Source organism: Mercenaria mercenaria, chromosome 13 (genome assembly GCF_021730395.1).
Source record: "Mercenaria mercenaria strain notata chromosome 13, MADL_Memer_1, whole genome shotgun sequence".
Taxonomy (NCBI): Eukaryota; Metazoa; Mollusca; class Bivalvia; order Venerida; family Veneridae; genus Mercenaria; species Mercenaria mercenaria.
Genome location: NC_069373.1, coordinates 68,212,266 through 68,233,485, shown reverse-complemented (window position 1 = coordinate 68,233,485; position 21,220 = coordinate 68,212,266). Strand labels below are relative to the sequence as shown.

The 21,220-nt window shown below is 35.4% G+C and overlaps 1 protein-coding gene across 1 annotated transcript; it reads left to right on the top strand.

The window, feature by feature from the left end:
- The first annotated feature begins 1,540 nt into the window (after nucleotides 1-1,540).
- LOC123530166 (universal stress protein Sll1388-like) lies at nucleotides 1,541-16,420 on the top strand. The gene is made up of 4 exons (XM_045310906.2): nucleotides 1,541-1,882; nucleotides 3,097-3,177; nucleotides 4,303-4,409; nucleotides 16,006-16,420. Exons 1-4 carry the CDS (start codon nucleotides 1,795-1,797, stop codon nucleotides 16,210-16,212), a joined length of 483 nt encoding a protein of 160 aa, XP_045166841.1. The 5' UTR covers nucleotides 1,541-1,794; the 3' UTR covers nucleotides 16,213-16,420.
- The last annotated feature ends 4,800 nt before the right edge of the window (nucleotides 16,421-21,220 follow it).

Below are 21,220 nucleotides of genomic sequence, written 5' to 3'. Positions count from 1 at the left end.
ATATTTGTGTGTGGGATTTCTGTTTGGTCAGTGTCAAATCCGAATATCCAGCAGATGTTATATTAAAATGTAGTGTCAAGGGTGAAAGTTATTTTGGTTTCACATTAAAAACCTTTATTTCATGTCATTTCAAAACATAAGTAATAGTTATAGTATGTGTGAGAGTGTGTTACCAGGATATATCAGAGCTAGGGGGAGGGTATTTTTCTCTGCACATATCGTCGAGGCCGGTAGGCCGAGACAGATATGTGAAGAGAAAAATAACGAGATGTACCCCTAGCTCTGATATATCCTGGTAACACACGAGCACTACATATTATAACTGTTTTATCGCATAGTTTATCATTAAAATTTATATATCATTTTCATTTAAATTTGTTTATTATTATTTTTACTATTTTGATTCACTTTCTGCGCCTCGCTGACTGAAACACTAAAACTTCTGTTTTAGAAAATGTGTTCCCCAGATAAAAGTACCCAACAAATTTCTGCATTGGTTTTAAATCTTTGCATTTCATTGGCCAGACATATTGTAAAACTTTGTTGTTTTGTTTGTAAAAAAAAAAATCAAAGAAAAAGAAACATTTGAGAAATCTCAGAATTTCATGTATTTCTGAATTTGGCAATAACTATCAATTTTTTGAAATATTCTAGTTTATTTATTCTTTTACTTTATAAATGTAGGTGTTTGTGACAATTCTTTCTCTGTGAACTGTAAATTGGAGCTAAAATCATCTTTTCTTTGAAAGGAAAAAATTATACTCCCTTGATAGGACCTCAATAGAGAAAAAGTGTTCCGATATATATCGGAACAGTTTTACTGTGCTGATATATATCGGAACACTTTTTTTTCTTATGAAACTCCATAGAGATTTCCGTGTTGATATATATCGCAACAGTTTTGTAAGATATCAGCACAGTTTTGTAGTAATAATGTGTGGTACTATGTATAACATGCTGCAAAGATCAAAGGAAAATTGCCGCACTATGCGATAAACCTGTTTTATCGCATGAAACGTCACGAGCATTGATCAACTATGACGTCATATAGAATTAAGCTAAATAATTAATTTCTTTTACCTGTTCTTGAATATGACGGAGAGGTTTTATCTTTGTGTTTTATAGGTAATAATACTCCTATGTCTCTGCATCGGTTTACATTTTGGAAAGAATTTCCAATCATTTATAATTCATATTCTTCCTCTTTTAAGTGTAGTTCCGTAACATAGTTCATGTGGGGAAGTTGGCATTTACTTGCGGAGAACAAGTTTTTACTGGTACAGAATCCAGGAACACTGGTTAGGCTAACTGCCCGCCGTTACATGACTGAAATACTGTTGAAAATCGGCGTTAAACTCAAAACAAACAAACAAATATCATTATCATATATATGCAATCATTGTAAGATCTATTAACATAGCTAAAAATCGGTTTACCATTATACATGTAATTGACCTGATAAATCAATTATGCGTATCCGTATTTGTTCAATGTATTATTATGATATACATATGATTTATATTGTAGTACACTGTGTTTTTGTGTAGCGCAAGAAAACATGAATAGCTGCGAGTCAAGTGGCCTGTATGATATGGTTTTGACATTACTATAGTTTAGATAATAGTAAGCATACAAAGGTATTCTAACACTTGTTATATCCTGTGATCTGTAGGAGAGTGGAAACAGAAAAAAGAAAAAGCGCATGCGCGTTTTCAGGATAAGTGTGTATGAATACAGATTTTGAGTTTTCTGCGATTGCTTTTTTTATCAATAAAAATCTGTACCTGGAATACTATGGACCAAAAGAGACAAGGATCTGAATATAAACGCAGAATTGTGATTGGAATAGATGGTAGTAAAAATGCTGAAGATGCATTTAAATGTAAGTAAACCATTCTTAATTACAATAACAATGTAGTAAAACTCGGTTAACATGCGTTTTATAACTCTTGTTAATTTTATAAAAAGTATTTAGTTATACAAACGTATTTCATAATATACTTATGCCAGCTGTTAACCAACCTGAACGAATTAAAAACCTTGCTTTCTAAATTCCATCGCTTCCTGGTAATAATTATCTTGCAGATCTTGTAAGGAATTCTAGAAACGTGAGGTTATTCTCGTGCAATTATTTACCTACATCAGATAACTCGGTTTATTGTTCTTGTATCAATAGTGCACGATATTCACATGTTTCACGCAGGAGCTATTTTCGAATCAAAATACCTATCTTCTTCAGGGATTGTTGTTGTAGGCAAGTCTCAAATACTATCTGTATCACAGTAGAATCAATGTTTTGATGTTCGTACAGATTTTGGCACAGGCAATGAGGCAGATGTTATAGAGAAAAGTTAAACATGTTAAATCTTTTGATACTCATTTTTTGGACATTTGTCAGCTGGGAAACGGGGACCAAAAATCTTCACGGCAGAGAGGTTATATGTGTTCTACAAAGACTTGAATTCATAATACACTGTACGGAATTTGCCCGAAATATCGCTCTTTTTGAGCCAGGTAACCCAAAGGGCATGCATCATTAATAGATAATTATAATAACGTGCACCTCGCTCTGTGGCAGAGAGAAATCAGCATGATAATAAGCAAGATTAGACAAAGATCTTTAGATTGTGTTGAATTTTAAGAACCAAATAATACAAATATTCCATTGATAGCTTCGGTGATAGTGCTCAAACTGAATAGTTGGAGTTGATATTCTGAATTAGATAGGTAAAGTGTGTTAATCGTATCATTCTATTTTCATCATTTTGTGTTCAAACACGTTCGGCATTGCATGCTTGTTCCAGAAATGAAAAACCTCGTCACCTGCCCCACTATATACATTAAGAACATTTGAAACGTCAAATCACCTGTGTCGGCTTTAAAATATACAGAATAAAATGCGTTAGACATGCTGCAAAAATTGATTGTAAAATAATTAGCATTAATAATTAGCCTATTGCAAAACTGTTTTATGTGTCTGATATTTCATATGCGATGCTTACTTTTTGAGGGTGTAGATACAATAAGGGAATGCTAATTAGAAATCTGTTTTTATGAGTTAATTACTATATTGATCAGTTATTTCATTTGTTTAAGGGTACGTGAAGAAGATGTACCAGAGGGGTGACTATGTTATTGTGTTATATATTCCAGAATTCAAGAAGCTCTCTCACGTCCGTAAGTTAAATATTTCTCTTGTTTAATTTGCCACAACCAACTAATTTCTATTTTAATTTCTATTTCAGTTTATCATTGACATAACATGACATGACATGTCACTTTGTTAACATTTAATGGACAAATTTCAGTACATTTTGTTTCTATAATCTGTTATATTTTTCGTTCAATTGACATGATTGTTAAGTAATGTTAATTCAATTTATTAATAAATAGCTGCACAAATCTTCTAACGCATCACTTGTTGGTTATGGCTAATTTCTCTAAAATTACCTGAATAATGTTTTGAATTATGCCAAACTTTTAGAACAATACGTTGCATATAGATAGCAAAATGATACAAATATATAAAACGAGCAAGTAATAAAAGCAAAGACTTTTCCTTTAAAGTATGGTAGAATGTCAGACAAAATTAATATGGCAATATGCCTTTGTTATATTACTTTTTTACTCTAATGTATTGCCATCGTTTTTCAATTATGTAAATTAATCTTTTTGGAAATGGATAGACTTTGTGCTTAGTTTTATAACAATTGTTATGCTCATGGTGCTAGGAAATGCAGAGTTGTCTTTGCCATCGCAAAATTACATGTTATGGTTGGAAAAGGAAGTTGTTGGTATTAATCGTAGTTATCACAGGTAGATATAATTAGATGCAGGTCAGGAGTTTGTTTCAAGCTTAGTCACAAAATGTATTACAAGAAAAAGCTGTTTTGTATATTAAGTTTGTAGTTGTTTTCATAAAACATATGTTAACATTCAGAAACAAGCTCTCCGTACAATGAAACAGTCTCTGAAGACAAACAGTAAACGTGTTACAAGTCTTAGTTAAATAATTTTCAGTTATATCAGCAGCGTTTGTTTAAAATATAGATGATTTTGCATCTATTATTGGGGGTCACGGACAAACCCAATGATTAATTGGTCTTTTCGAACAGTTATATTTAGTCTAACCCAACGGCCATCCATAGAAATATAATAGACGGGATCACCAAATGACCACCTGAAAATGAAAATGTTAGAGCCATGAGGGAGGTATAATAGTAGTTAAACAAATATAGGAGCAGTTATTTAGAAATATGATATTCATAGCAAGACGGGGAATAAACATTGCATATTTTTCAGCCGTGATGACCGCAGACGCAGCACTGATGACGAAAATGGTATCTGAAGAACAACAGCAAAGTAAATTGTTGATAGCTCAAATGAACGAACTCATGAAACTTTCAAATGTATGTATTCTTTATTTAAATAATCGTTCGTAATAATGATCTGCATTATAATTTAATGATCTGTATTTTAATTGGTACATTATTTGATTTATTACTTATTAGTGTTGATTGATGACGATTTCTAAGCATGAAACTATTTCTGAAATTTGAATTATTGCCACTTAATATAAATGGTTGAAAACTCGCATAAGTCTTTATCATGATATAAACTTGCACACCTCTAATTTTTTGTCTGGCTTCACCCCTTATTTTTAAAGTTATGGCCCCTGAAATAGTAAAAAAATGCACTTTTTCACCTAATTATATATCTAGCTCAAAAAGTATTTGATGTAAATTCAGGAAACCTTGCTGGAGTCTTTATTGTGATGTGACCTTGCACACTTGGCATTCTTCTTGAGAACCTTAGCTCTTATTACTGAGTTATGGCCCTTGAAATAGCCAAAATAGTGGATTTTTTTGTTTGTGATGTTCACAGCTCAAAAAGTATAGCGCCTAGAATAATGAATCCTTTTCATAAAATGTTTGTTGAGGCTATACCCCATTAAGACTGCAAACATTTGAATTATTGCCACTTATTTGTGACAAATGTACCAGTGGGGGGCACACCCTGTGTCCTACAGACACATTCTAGTTCATTGGAAAATTGTCTTCAAATTATTTTATAACTTTAAAAAATATATTTATCTCAGGTAGTGATTCCCTTTTGAATTAAACCATGATGATTGTTCAGATACATAGAAAATTTATCACAAGAGTGAAGCCAAGTGATATAGTAATAAACATTGTTTTGTTCAAAAGCAAACCACTGTCTGAGACTTACTATCTTGATTATTTTGATTTAAACACATATTCCAAGGATTATTACCCGTATCTTTGAAGTTTTGAACCAGATAGTTTCATATTTTATTTGATTTTCTGGTCTAGAGTTCAGAGAAATTTCGACATTTGGATGTAATACTGTGAAATCATTTTTATTCGCGTAGGACTAATTTTCACGTATTACGCGCTAGGAGCGATGCGCGAATTTAAGACCGTGCTATTATTATTTTTATGCCCCCGAAGGGAGGCATTTAGTTTTTGAACCGTCTGTCAGTCTGTCCGCAATTTTCGTGTCCGGTCCATATCTTTGTCATCGATGGATGGATTTTCAAATAACTTGGCATGAATGTGTACCACAATAAGACGACGTGTCGCGCGCAAGACCCAGGTCAGTAGCTCAAAGGTCAAGGTCACACTTAGACGTTAAAGGTCATTTTTCATGATACTGCATTCGTGTCCGGTCCATATCTTTGTCATCGATGGATGGATTTTCAAATAACTTGGCATGAATGTGTACCACAGTAAGACGACGTGTCGCGCGCAAGACCCAGGTCCGTACCTCAAAGGTCAAGGTCACACTTAGACGTTAAAGGTCATTTTTCATGATACTGCATTCGTGTCCGGTCCATATCTTTGTCATCGATGGATTGACTTTCAAATAACTTGGCATGAATGTGTACCACAGTAAGACGACGTGTCGCGCGCAAGACCCAGGTCTGTAGGTCAAGGTCACACTTAGACGTTAAAGGTCATTTTTCATGATAGTGCATTCGTGTCCGGTCCATATATTTGTCATCCATGGATGGATTTTCAAATAACTTGGCATGAATGTGTACCACAGTAAGACGACGTGTCACGCACAAGACCCAGGTCCGTAGCTCAAAGGTCAAGGTCACACTTAGACGTTAAAGGTCATATTTCATGATAGTGCATTGATGGGCGTGTCCGGTCCATATCTTTGTCATTCATGCATGGATTTTAAAATTATTGGGCATGAATGTATACCACAGTAAGACGACTTGTCGCGCGCAAGACCCAGGTCCGTAGGTCAAAGGTCCTAAACTCTAACATCGGCTATAACTATTCATTCAAAGTGCCATCGGGGGCATGTGTCATCCTATGGAGACAGCTCTTGTTTTATTAATTTTTTCATTTATAAATTGAAAATGCGCGAATTAATGTCCGTGCGAAACAGTCACTTTTCATGTTAGCGCGAAATTTCATACCAGCAAAATTTAATGATTTCACAGTTACTGTAATTATTATGTACATAATGTGTGTGTGTTGCATAACATTCTAACACGATCCGATTCATTTTGCTATTCAACAAAGACGGCTGGAAACAGTGAATAATTAAACAACAATTCACTGTTCTGACGTCACTATTATTACGTCATAGCCTCAAGCAGCGTAGCGGCGCGCTGGAAAAGAACCCGATTGAAAACGGGCAAATATTTAATGCATGCCGACAAGGGTGTACTTTAAAGTGTTGATAACATGTTAGAATCGAAATAATATATCTCATTTAGTGATTTGCTCTTGAATAAATTACTGTTTGTCGTTCAGATGCCTAGCATTTTATCACTCGGGCTACGCCCCCGTGATATAATTCCTTCGCATCTGAACTCCAAACAGTGATTTATTCAGCGACAAATCACCGATGAGATATATTATTTCTAATATAAACAGTTCCATTCAATGTTTATATAATATTGGAACAAATTGGGAAATGATAAAGAACATAATGAAACCTCCAGCAGCAGATTACAACAGGCAAGAGACCCAATATTACAGTTTTGTACTACCAATAAGATTTTGAACAATTTATACCTGTCACAACTAATTGATAGAAATTTCCCTAGGTTTATGTGATTAATCCCCCGCCGTGGCGGAGGGATTATAGGAATGGTCTGCGTCCGTCCATCCGTCCGTCTGTCCGTCCTTCCTTCCGTCTGTAACAAAATCATGTCCGGTCCATATCTCCTAAACCCCTTGAAGGATTTTCATGAAACTTGGGTCAAATGATCCCCTCATCAAGACGATGTGCAGAACCCATGAGTCAACCTTGTTGGTTCAAGGTCAAGGTCACAACTCAAGGTCAAAGGTTTGAGCCTGCCATTTTGTGTCCGCTCTATATCTCCTAAACGCCTTGAAGGAATTTTATAAAACTTGGGTCAAATGATCACCTCATCAAGACGATGTGCAGAACCCATGAGTCAGCCATGCCGGCTCAAGGTCAAGGTCACAACTTAGGGTCAAAGATTTGAGCCTTCCATTTTGTGTCCGCTCAATTTCTCTTAAACCCCTTGAAGGAATTTTATCAAACTTGGGTCAAATGATCACCTCATCAAGACGATGTGCAGAACCCATGAGTCAGTCATGCCGGCTCAAGGTCAAGGTCACAACTTAGGGTCAAAGGTTTGAGCCTTCCATTTTGTGTCCGCTCTATATCTCCTAAACCCCTTGCAGGATTTTCATCAAACTTGGGTCAAACGATCACCTCATCAAAACGATGTGCAGAACTTATGAGTCAGCCATGTCGGCTCAGTTCAAGGTCACAGCTGAGGTCAAAGGTTTGAGCCTTCCATTTCGTGTCCGCTCTATATTCCTAAACCCTTGAAGGATTTTATAAAACTTGGGTCAAATGATTACTCATCAGAACGATGTGCAGGAAATTATGAGTCAGCCATGCCAGCTCAAGGTCAAGGTCACAACTAAGGGTCGAAGGTTTGAGCCTTCCATTTGGTGTCCACTCTGTATCTCCTTAACCCCTTGAAGGATTTTCATCAAACTTGGGTCAAATGATCACCTCATCAAGAACTCACGAGTCAGCCATGTCAACTCAAGGTCAAGGTCACAACTGAAGGTCAAAGGTTTCAGCTCTGTATCTCCTAAACCCCTTGAAGGATTTTCATGAAACTTTGGTCAAATGATCACCTCATCAAGACGTTGTGCAGAATTCATGAGTCAGCCATGTCAGTTCAAGGTCAAGGTCACAGCTAAAATCAAAGGTTTACCCTTTCACTATCCATAGCAGTGGCGGGGGATTTAGCTGTCCTTCAGACTGCCTTGTTTAATAATAAAGTAAGTTTGGCATGTATAAATAATGGTATAGCATATGGAAAAAATGTGGTGTTCTAATGCCAGTTAACTAGGGAAATAAATTAGTATATCACATCTACAGTTATTAGTCCCCTACTGGTTGAAAACCAGTTTCGGGGACTATAGGAATGCGCTTTTCCGTCATTCCGTCCGTCCGCAATTTCGTGTCCGGTCCATAACTCTGTCATCCATGAAGGGATTTTAATATTACTTGGCACAAATGTTCCCCATGATGAGACGACGTGTCATGCGCAAAACCCGGACCCTAGCTCAAAGGTCAAGGTCACAATTGGAGGTCAAAGGTCAACAGGGCTTTTTCCTGTCCGGTCCACAACTCTCCATCCTTGAAGGGATTTTAGTATTACTTGGCACAAATGTTCCCCATGATGAGATGATGTGTATGCGCAAATCCGGACCCTAGCTCAAAGGTCAAGGTCACAATTGGAGGTCAAAGGTCAGCAGGGCTTTTTTCCTGTCCGGTCCATAACTCTCCCATCCATGAAGAGATTTTAATATTACTTGGCACAAATGTTCCCCATGAGGAGACGACGTGTCATGCGCAAAACCTGGATCCCTTGCTTAAAGATCAAGGTCACAATTGGAGGTCAAAGGTCAACAAGGCTTTTTTCCTGTCTGGTCCATAACTCTCCATCTATGAAGGGATTTTAATATTACTTGGCACAAATGTACTCATAATAAGACGTATGTCATGCACAACTTTCAGACCCCTAGCTCAAAGGTCAAGGTCACACTTAGCAGTCAAATGTTAAATTAGCATGAACAGGGTCTGTTTCGTGTCCGGTCCATAACTCTGACATTCATTAAGGGATTTTAATATCACTTAGCACAAGTGTTCCCAATGATGAGACGAGTGTCATGCGCAAATCCCGGACCCCTAGCTCAAAGGTCAAGGTCACAATTGGGGGTCAAAGGTCAACAGAGTTTTTTCCTGTCCGTCCATAACTCTGCATTCATGAAGGGATTTTAATATTAGTTGGCACAAATGTTTCCATGATGAGACGACGTGTCATGCGCAACACCCAGTACCCTAGCTTAAAGGTCAAGGTCACACTTTGAGATCAAAGGTCAAGAGGATTTTTTTCTGTCGGTCTATAACTTGTCATGCAAAGCAGGATTTAGACATCAGTTGGCAAAAATATTCCCTGTTTGAGACAAATGTCATGCGCAAGAAACAGGTCCCTAGGTCTAAGGTTCAAGGTCGTATTTAGAGGTCAAAGGTAAAATTCAAGAATGACTTTGTAGGAACATTCTTCTTCATGCATGGAGGGATTTTGATGTAACTTGGACCAAATGTTCACCACCATGAGGCACCCTTGTTTTTAGAATTACGTCCCTTTGTTTTACTATAAATAGATTTTATTGTAACTTTTTTATTACTGGCGGTAGAGAAAAATCGAGACACTTTTCTGTGGTACAGCATGCATGTTACATCAATTTTTAGGTGTATTTTGACCTATCTCTACTAGTAAAGAGTTTCTTGTGGACTTATATTATTTTTTTTTTTAAAGATTAATTTCCCTTTGTTGTTACTATAAATAACTTACATGATAACATTTTTATAATCAGCCAAAAAAATTCAATATGAAAACAACTGTGGGTTTTTATATATGCACATTTTAATCCAAGTGTGTTGTTATAACATATTGTATATGTAGTACAATATTGTTTATACATCATTGACAGATATCAGTTCATTATGTTATACTGCAGTAGAGAAAATTAGGTGCCTTCCAGTAGGGGACTTTGTATTGCATGGCAATACTTCATTCACTTGTTTTAATTGAAAATAAAAATAATCTTTCATCATATACATACACTGTGATAACTTATTTCTGTGTTAAATATGTTCATTACTCAAATTGTATGTACTGAAATCCACTGGTAATGGAATAAATTATTTATTAGGATCAAACGTGTTTCTGAAATTTTCTTCCATGAATACATACATACTGCAAAGAAAAAACAGCAACTGTTGCACACATGTAATCATAATATCTTTTATACAGTTATGTGATGTCATTTGATTCTCAGACCTGCGAAATAGAAATGAAAGCTGTGTGGTTCGTGATCAATCTTTGTCTGCTGTTTTATAACTTTCATATCATCTGCATGCCCTTAGCATAGTCAGCTATCTACCACCACATATTCACATACACTGAGTATAGTACATAGTTTAAGTGCCAGACAGAAAGTGAGTTATTCACAATGATTATTGACCAAGGAACAAAGTGAGTTTCATACTATGTGCACAGTAAACTAACATTTTGCCAGGCACAATGTGACTCCATTGTCTACTTAATTTGTGCAAGGTACAAAAATGAGCCAAAGATCATGTACACAGACAAGTTAGTTTGTGCCAGGCACAAAGTTAGTACATTTTCCACTTACTTTGTGCCCGGCACAAAGTGAGCAACATCCTATTGATTATTAAACCACAAAGTGAGTTACATACTTCTGCCTGGTCCACTAACTTTGTTTCATACTATATGTATAGCAATAACTTTGTGCCAGGCACAAAATAAGTAACTTCAGGCACAGCCCACTAACATTGTGCCAGGCACAAAGTGAGTTGCATACTAAACATTGTGCCAGGCACAAAGTGAGTTGCATACTATATGTATTATCCACTAACTTTGTGCACAGTCCAATCACTTAGTGAGTTGCATACTATATGTACTGCAATAATTTTGTGCCAGGCACAAAATGAGTTACATACTTTGTGCACAGTCCACTACCTTTGTGCCAGGCACAAAGTGTGGTGCAGATTCCCTATACTATTCAACATGTGATGCCGATCTGAAATTCAGTTCCTACACACCAAGCATAAACTTTTTAATGACAATACTACCATCTTTTACATTTGTGGCATACAACCACACAACCTTGGCATACTAGTAGAATACAGGTAGGAATATGTGAACATTGATGGCTTTCCAGGTAAGAAGAAAAAATGCAAAAATTACATGTTATAAAATAATTACATAATTAAATAATAACCTGTTTTCAGTGCATGCTAATCTAAACGTATAATAATAATTAGATTTATAAACTTGATTGTTCATTTGCCAAGCATATGCCTTACAAATATACTTTCTGTACAATTCACTCCTTACAGTCTTTTCAAATAGAAATTGACGCTATCAAAAGTGTCAGCAAAGCCGATTGAATCAAACCTGCAAGTTAGACAGATATATACAGCAAAACATAGTTTTACATGTTACTGGTAGCAACATTAACACCCGCATGCTTAAAATGTTATGACATAACGCTTGGAGAATATTTGGCGGAGGTTTCTACGGAAGAGGGTCAGTTATAAGCTCATAGTCGAGTGTAAGATTTGCACAGTAGTCTTAATTCTGCAAGGCATTCATTTTTCCTTCTTTACCAACGGTATTGGAAAAGCTACCTTGTCAGAATAGGCTTACACTGAGGACATTATGTCATAACTTTATATTTAGTTACAAATACATGGTCACTGTTTTCTATTTACCGTGATTATTCTATAACTGCATGACACATTGTGTGTTGATATAAATGGAAGATATCTGTTTGTTTCAGTGTAAGACATTGAGTGAGCACTAGATGCAATATGAAACGTTAAATCTGTAGATAATTTCACAAACAAATTTTCATTTAATTTCATTCTTTTTCAATGATTTTATTACAATGGTTCTACCAATTGTGCTCGCGTAACGCCACGCATTAAATCGTGACAAAAGCGTAAAATCGTGACTGCCGTTACGATGTTCATGAAAGAATGTCACAACTACATAATTAAAGATCATATGGCGAAAGTCTACTTGCGACTTTTAAGACCCTAAGTGTCAATGCAGGCATTATTTCAGGTACTTGCGGACACTTGAGTAAAAGCTTCGGCCTTCCCTATACAAGCTTAATCACACTGGCCATAGCTTTCGCAGAAGCGGTGGTTCCAACGTGGCGGCGGTGGAGAATTCGTCGCAGAAGCGGTGGAGAAATATGGCAGGCTGACTACATTACGGTATGTTTTCTAATGAGTTTTCCCATATTAATTCATGTTTGAATGGAAACAACCAGTGAGACAGGAGCCCAGATGTGTACTCTTCCAGCCACAAACACTTATTCAGTGCAATTCTTTGTCGTTAATGTAAACACTTCTGTACAGTTTGACGAGGGATTGCCGTTTTTGTAGAATTTCCATTAAAAAGGGTAAAATATTGTACAAAGCGACCCCTGAGCACGTTTGCATCAAATCGTAAGTATGACACTGTCAAGCAAAAGCTATTTCTGAGTAATCGGTGAATCTTTATTGCAGGCATATAAAGTAATCAACCAAAAAGTGATTCCAACGCAGTGACGGTGGGTACAGTTGCAACGCATTGCGGTGGATCTTGTTTCTTTAATGTTCGTTATGGCCTTTTAACTTAACTAAAAAACATTTTCCCCGAGATTTTGATTAAGATAGATACATGAAATCTCTTTGACATAAGACAGCAATAGAAACTGAATGTTTAGAAATAATATTCTATTGATTTGCACTTTCATTCTTTTGAATATATACGCGAAAAGTAAGCTTAATGTTTTGAACCATAATCTCCTGCCAAGAAATAACACCATGTTCTATCATACCAAATACACTTCAATTATGATTGTTGATATGAATGCATGAAAGATTTCTTGAAAGTCATTATCCCCGAATAAATACAAATATTAACTGACAATATCGATTGTTTAATTAAATACTGACCACATGCGACTTTTACATCATATAACACACCAACTTGACTAATGCACAATACAATTACTTATACGCAGAATACCATAACAAAATGCCATTGAGCAGCTGTGTTATATGAGTTATCCTTTTTACAAGTAGGCCGATGTATCTCTACTTCTACAATATCCTTTTCTTTTCTTTTCACAAGATTTCAAAATGTCAAGAAAAAAGTTAAGATTTTTTTGTGTTTCAACACTGAAAAATAAACGGAGAAACAGAGTACAGACAACTATGTAAAAACATTAAAAAATACAAATATCCATTACATAACATCACTCTGCTTCTTTTGTTGAAGACGGTAAAGTGGTACAAGTGTTCTACCTTACGAGAGATGAAAAGTAGAGCGATGTTATTAAGGGGTATTACGTATTTTTTATAAGGTTTAGAAACATAGTGAAAAATAAGAATTCTCGCTTCAGAAGATTTTCATAGAACTTCTTTATTAATAAAATCAATTTTTCTTTATATTTTGACGGCCTATGAATCAGTTGTTTCTTTGTCTTCTTCTTGGCACTAGGACAAGGAGTAAAATGTCTCTTAGGTTTGATTGGCGATGTGACAGTTTTTTAGGTGAATCAAGTAATTGTCTGTTATTTGTTATATCATTGCTTTCTGTTTATCGTTTGTTAGTTGTTTGTACTCTGTTTCTCCGTCTATTTATTTTTGAATGTTGAAACAAACAATCAAAACATTTCTCTTGGAATTTTGAAAGCCTGTGGTAAACCTCAGAAAAGAAAATGACATTGTAGAGGTGGAGATGAATCAGTCTTCTTGCAAAAACCCTTAACTTGTATAACACAGCTTCTCAATGAAAATTTGTTATGGTATTCTACGTATTAGTAATTGTATTGTATATTAGTCACGTTGGTATGTTATATGATGTAAAAGTCGCATGTGGTCAGCAATTAATCAAACAGTCTATATTTTCAGTTGATATTTTGTTCATATTAAGGGAAAATGAAGTTAACGAAATATTTCATTTGTTCATATGAACATTCATAATTGAAGTGCATTTGGTACGAAAGAACATGGTGTTATTTCTTTGCAGATGATTGTGGTTTAAAACATTAAGCTTACTTTTCGCGTATGTATTCATCAGAACGGAAGTGCAAATCAATAGAATATTATTTCTAAACATTCATTTTTATTGCTGTCTCACGTCAAAGAGATTTCATGGATATACCCCATTCAAATTCCCGAGAAAAGTGCTGTTTAGTTAAGTTAGACGTCCATCACGAACATTAAAGAAAGAAGATCCACCGAAATGCGTTGCAATTGTACCCACCGTCACTGCGTTGGAATCACATTTTGGTTGATTATCTTAAATGCCTGCAATAAAGATTCGCCGATTACACAGAAATAGATTTTGCTTGACAGTGTCATACTTACAATTTGATGCAAACGTGCTCAGGGGTCGCTTTGTACAATATTTTACTCTTTTTAATGGAAATTCTACAAAAACGGCAATCCCTCGTCAAACTGTACAGAAGTGTTTACATTAACGACAAAGAATTGCACTGAACAAGAGTTTGTGCTGGAAGAGTACACATGTGGGCTCCTGTCTCACTGGTTGTTTCCATTCAAACATGAATACATATTGGAAAACTCATTAGAAAACTTACAGTTATGTAGTCAGCCGGCCATATTTCTCCACCGCTTCTGCGACGAATTCTCCACCGCCGCCGGGTTGGAACCACCGCTTCTGCGAAAGCTATGGCCAGTGTGTTAATGGTCTCCAATTTCTGTTCTACCTCTGGAACAAAACCGTTATTATGCATAAGATATTACTTGCATCCTCTAATTCATCACCAAAATATACGGTTTGATAAGAAACAAAATGACTTTGATGATGGCAACTCGTATTCTGAGGCGGTCAGTTGTCTTTTCCTTAGGAAACCTCCGCCAAATATTCTCCAAGCGTTATGTCATAACATTTTAAGCATGTGGGTGTAAATGTTGCTATCAGTAACATGCAAGCACTATAATTTGCTGTATATATCTTACTAACTTGCAGGTTCACACAAATAAGATGTAACGTCTTCATGGCACCTTCCGTGTTATTTTGAAATCATTGTAGCATTTAATTTAACATTTTGCCTAAAACTACTTAATATATATATGTCAAGCAAAGATATAATACCAAAGCGTCATACACAGTTCATACTGATTATATTGTAGATATATGCCAGAAGTATAAGCAAACATGTACATGTTGAAATAGATTCAATCTTAAACAATGAAAATAATGTTCAGTGGGTTAACAGAAATGTTTGAAACCTAAGTCGTAGATTAGTTTTGAACTTTGGTGAGGAGAGATCTTTGTAATTCCGTTCGATGGACGGGTTTAAAAATCAGGAAAATGAAACCTTTGCAGTGAAGAATAAAAGTGAAGAATGTTATTTTTTCTTTGTGGGTCCCGTTTATTCCTTTTAGTTTTCACAGGTGAGCACGTTTATTATCCCCGTCACTGGTATAATAGTAATAGGGATCGGAGAGCCAAACTCCTTAAGATTTCTTGATTTTTTTTATCTAGTTAATAGTACCAAAAACATGTATTTACAAATACATACATCAACATGATTATTATGTTAACATAATTTCAACGTGTGAAGTATAAATCATATCAAACAAATGACGTGTTTAACCTGTAGTCTGCTGGCGGCAAGTGATTCTGCCTTTGCGACCAGTGCAGACCAAGATCAGCCTGCACATCCGTGCAGTCGGATCATGATCTGCACTGTTCGCTATTCAGTCAGTAAATTTTCAGTTAACACCCCTTCGAATAATAAATGGTATTGCACACATTGAATGATGGACCAGTCCATTATAGAAATTTAGCAGTGTAAGGGTTAACAAAGGTATGATAAAATAGATTGTCCAGTTTCTTTTTTATTGCAGGTTAAAGGCACTATAAAACAATTAACGGGTGAACCTGGGGAACAGATTGTACAAGCGGCAACAAAAGAAGGTGCAGATTTTATTATAACCGGAAGTCGTGGACTTGGAAAGTTGAGACGAACTTTCCTTGGTAGTGTTAGTGACTATGTAGTGCACCATGCTACCGTGCCCGTACTGGTGTGTAGATTAGACGATTCTGTGCTGTAAATATCTTAATTTTTTAAATTTGTTATCAGTCTCCTTTTGCGTGCATGTATTTATTATGATTGTATACATGTAGTATATTTAGTATGATTTTAAAATGTAGTATTGTGACGAGATGCCGGTGACGAAAACATGTTCTTGATTATTATGTTTTGCAACAATTTTATGTATATTTATTTCATATTTGACTGTCAATAGAATTTGAAACTGACGTTGTTGGCTTCAATGGGATACCGTCCTTTGTCATAGTCAGTTGTCTAAACGGGACTATATCATGTATATAGAGCATATTTCTTTTACCTCTTATTTGTCCCGCGCAAAGTTGGTTTAATAGGTCTGTACGGTTAAAGATTTCACTATACTTTTAAGGTGAAGGGGCTTGTACACATGTCTTTATTGAAGTAAATGTTAGGTAAAAGTACAATATTGTTAACTTTATACTCATACTTTCGGTAACACAGCCTGCCTATTGTTGCAGTGTGACCACAGTTAAACATTTTCACATAGAAACAAGTCAGATGGTTTATCGCGGCCAGAAATTTGTACAAACCGGACAGAAGTTGTGAAATTGTCATTTGTGCAGGAAAGAAGCGTTTACCATGTCCAGTACTGGACAGGTATAGTGAAATACGTTTAACTTAAAGCCCTGCTCCCGTCCTACCTTTTAACCCTGAGTTGTAACTGAAAAAGCATGAAAATCCTGACTATGAACAGTAACGCCTGTCAAAATAGAGTCTATATCATATATAGTTCTATATGAAATACCTGTGGTTTTGCGTGCTACAGTGTGGCACGTGGCCGTTAACTGTTACCTATTGTAATCATGGGTTGCATACACACAAAAGAATTTGAATAGCAGCGGAGCAGGGGTGGCTAACTCGAAACTTACGATATCGATGAATTTACGAGGTTATTTACGACAGTGTTAAGGTAACACTAAGGTAACGCTATTTCGATAACTCAAAACATACCTTAACAACCTCGTATGTCGAGTCTGACTTACGATACCGTAAAAAAGTGCATAAAAATGAAACGGGAATTTTTCACATTTGTAATTGTCCTATATTTAAGCAAAAATTATGTACCAACTTGTAATTATTTCCCTCATTTTTGTGTTGATTTAGTTTAACTAAAGCAATTAGAAAATACTTATTAAATCCCACAGGGGTCCGTACCGGAGCAAGGGTATATGGAGATTTTTGGAACTTCGTGAAATCGTTCAAAAGGTCCTTTTTGCTTTTGTCTAAAAATATCAGTATATATATTCATCGGATGTCAGATATTTCCGTATTTGAAAGCGGCAACCTAGACATTTCAGAAATATTTTTAAAATGAATTTCATGTAATAATTGTTGATTCTACGGAAGCGTGAAAGGGCCATCAGACGCTAATACGTTTTATTACGTTACGGCCGCGGAAAGGATATAATTATAGTTGATATAATTATTTATCGCCTTTTTCAGACATATCAAAAAACGCCCGGCCCAGTGATCCTATAAGCCAACAGTGAATGAAATTCGTATGAAATTAATGGCTTACAATAGGCACCCTAATGTGTTTTCTAGTAAAAGAAGTCAAGTGCCACATTTGTGATCAGGAAAAGTTAATAGGTTCTTATGTAATTGTACTAAAACAGTTTGTAACTGACCAATAATACATTGAATATATACAATAGCGACAAAATTATACTTTAAATGTATATATGTTAGGTAAATTTGAATGGTAAAGACAAAGCGCCGACAGTGGTAAGTTAGGGAGGTCGTGTCCCACCCTCCTCCATAGGATGGTTTATGGGGTTGGGGGTGGGGGGGTCCCCCAAGGAAAAATAGGATATATGATATGAAAAACACACCTTGGTGTGCTGTTTTTATTTAAAAGAAAAAAATACTCTTTCCACTCCGTGGTCTACCCCGGGCATTAATATTAATTTATGGTTCATTTGTAATGTGTCTCTCTTGCGATGGAGGTCTCGGGTGCAACACAGGACTTACTTTATGGGATGTGAATGTATAATATTCTTCTTGATGGAGCTCCTGATTTATCTCATACGAGTAAAACTAAATGTGAAAATGTTCAAACAATTTTCCCTACAATCAACGTTCCGTCTAATGTTGCTGTCATGCTGAAAAGGACATTAGTTTTCTATGAAAACAGTTCTTCTTTCATACAATGACAAGGATGTTGCTAAAAAGACTGGATATCGGTATAACTCATCACACATATAAGAGCAGAATGCCATTTAATAAATTGTTTGCGGCGTAAAATTAAAATAAAACTTCATTAGGTTAAAAAAAATCAAATACATATTAATTAATGATTACAGCATAAACGAAGTTTCATCAATTGACCGTAATACCACATGTCCACGCAGCATTACCTATCGTCTGCATATGACGCTTCAACAGCAACTTCGCGCTTAATATTCTTCAAAATAAGTGAACATAAACCGCACCGTTGTCCATCAATGATATTTTGATAAAAATGAATTACATATAAACTATAATGATAAATCATTAAGTTTTAAATGATTTTGTTTTTGGCACCAACAAATAGATCGGTTTATTTTAAATCTTAACCATACTTTGAAATCAGATTAGGTTTGGAAACAAAATGTATTTATTTTGAAGATAAAATAGCCAGAAAACGTTGGTATGTAAACTTTTCTGGTGGAGGATGTAATCAACCCCAACCTCCCAATTCCCAGGTTCCGTAAATTATTGCTCTGGTATAAGTGCCAAAGTACGAAATGACGATGGGAGGGGTGCGAATTTCAATCAGATGTTACGCAAATGAAAAATGCATTCCTTTTGAATGTTTGGAAACAGCTATTTGGTGGGTTTTAACAGGCCTATTTTATTACATATATATGGGAGCCAGGGCGTAGCGCAACCAATTCTGAAGCTACTCAGCGGGAGGATGTGAAAAGGGGAGTCCTCTTCCGTTTGTGTGGGTCAGTTGAATCTCCCCACGGGTAAACATTCTGGGAATAGAAGGAGAACTTGTGGATTCTTGTAAAACACATTTACTGTTGAACTGTAATAGAGGTATACAGTACATCCTGCATTAGCGGTCACTTACAGGTATTAATTAAGCAGCCACTTGCCTTAAAGGTGCAAAATAAAGACAAATGAATAGACATAAATCTTAAAAAAAGACTACACATTTTGAAATATAGTACTAAACATTACGATAGCCGTGCAATATTCCCTTGAAATCAACACATGTAGAGAGAAACAAATGATTGTTTCTGTATTTTCTTAGACTGACATGGGGGGTCATTTTGTCCTACTTTCGTGTTTATCGCTTTTCCGTAATCGGTCGGAAATTCTTCGGGATCACGTGATTTTAAAATTGTTTCAAACGAATATCCATTTAAGACCCGCAACAAAATAACTGTATTTCCATGATGGTAATTATGCACGACTTGCACGAAAAATATGAGATGTACAAAATTTAAATTTAAAATTGACAGTGACATATATTAGGCCAAGACAATGTGGTTAATGTCTAAAATCTTATTAAATTAATGTAGCCATGTGTACATAAATAAGTGTATTTAGGTAAATTTCAATCATACTTTGTTTCTGCAGTGTAAGACAGTTACTCATTTATATTCTTAAAATTATACTGAAAAGAGATTAACTGAAAAAGTTTACAGACGAAGTTGTAAAAACACTTTTATTCGGGAAGGACCTGAATTGTTCTTATGAAAACTTGTAGTATAGCTGTATATTACTTGTGTTATAAGAATGATTTTCATGAAGTTTTTGTGAGTTACAAAATTGTTGAATTCCATGTGCTAAGTTTGTAAAAATCACGTTATCGTTTGGGCATATGATATATTTTGCATCTGTTTATAAATTATAGCCTCGTTTCGGAGGATTCTTCCGGAAAAGTCCGAAGATGCTCGACGGGTTCGTAAGCAGTCGGAAAGCATACTTTCGGTTTGACATAGGCAACATTTTTTGTTTATTTGTTAGTTATTCTTGAACATATTCATGACTATTTGCAGTGGGCCATATTTTCAGTATATAGGAAGTCTCAGCTACAAACTCTGGTTTTCATATAATACCCGTTCGGGTTTTAGTAATGGACCTTTAAGTAGCCAATCTAGAAACTTCCCAAACTGACGTATCTATTGTTCCGAACGAAAAGCTCTAAGATATTGTTTTGATATAATTATGGGCAACACCTTTGACCCTCATCCTTGGCTGATACAACAATACTGGAGCTTATTTGAAACTGAAGAGTGAAGATCAAAGTTTATACTAGTATCTACAATGTATGACATAACTTATTTGAGACAGACATTATGGATATATTTAAAGCTGTAAGACTTAACATGTACTACACGAATATACTTTTTTAGTATGATAAATATATAAATTTTTATTCGTATAAAATACACGTACAATTTTGAAGCAATGTATGTGTGTAACAAGAATTTATCATTAGGTTCAACACATCTGACCGAATCAGTTTTGCTGTTGTTGGTTTAAAGTCTAAATTTGAGTAATTTAAGTCGAAGAATTTGACGGGAAACTTAATCCTCTACTCTTCCTGGAATGAAAGTAGATATACATTCATCTCTAGTTGATATAAGACGTTTTTTCCCCTGCAGTCATTTGAATTTCCATACATTTACAGTATTAAGGTTTCTGTCTGTTTATATTATTCGAACGCAGTTATCAAGAGCTTTTCTTCTCATTTTGTTTTACAAATGCAATGACACTGCAACTTATGTTCATATTACCCAGTAATGAGATCCAAGCAATTTAAAAGGCAAAAAAGACTTAACTTGCGGCATTCATTTTGCAATTTACATTTAAAAACAGTTTCATCGGACCATTTCTTTCATAGTATTGTAGACACTTTCTGCATTTAGTAGTGTTTAGATTATGATGCAAATGTATTTGATATTATAATAAAAATATACTATCATTTTGATACAGTAAACTTTTTTGACCGCTAAACTTGATTCAGTATTATATCTGGTAAATCTTTTGAAGAT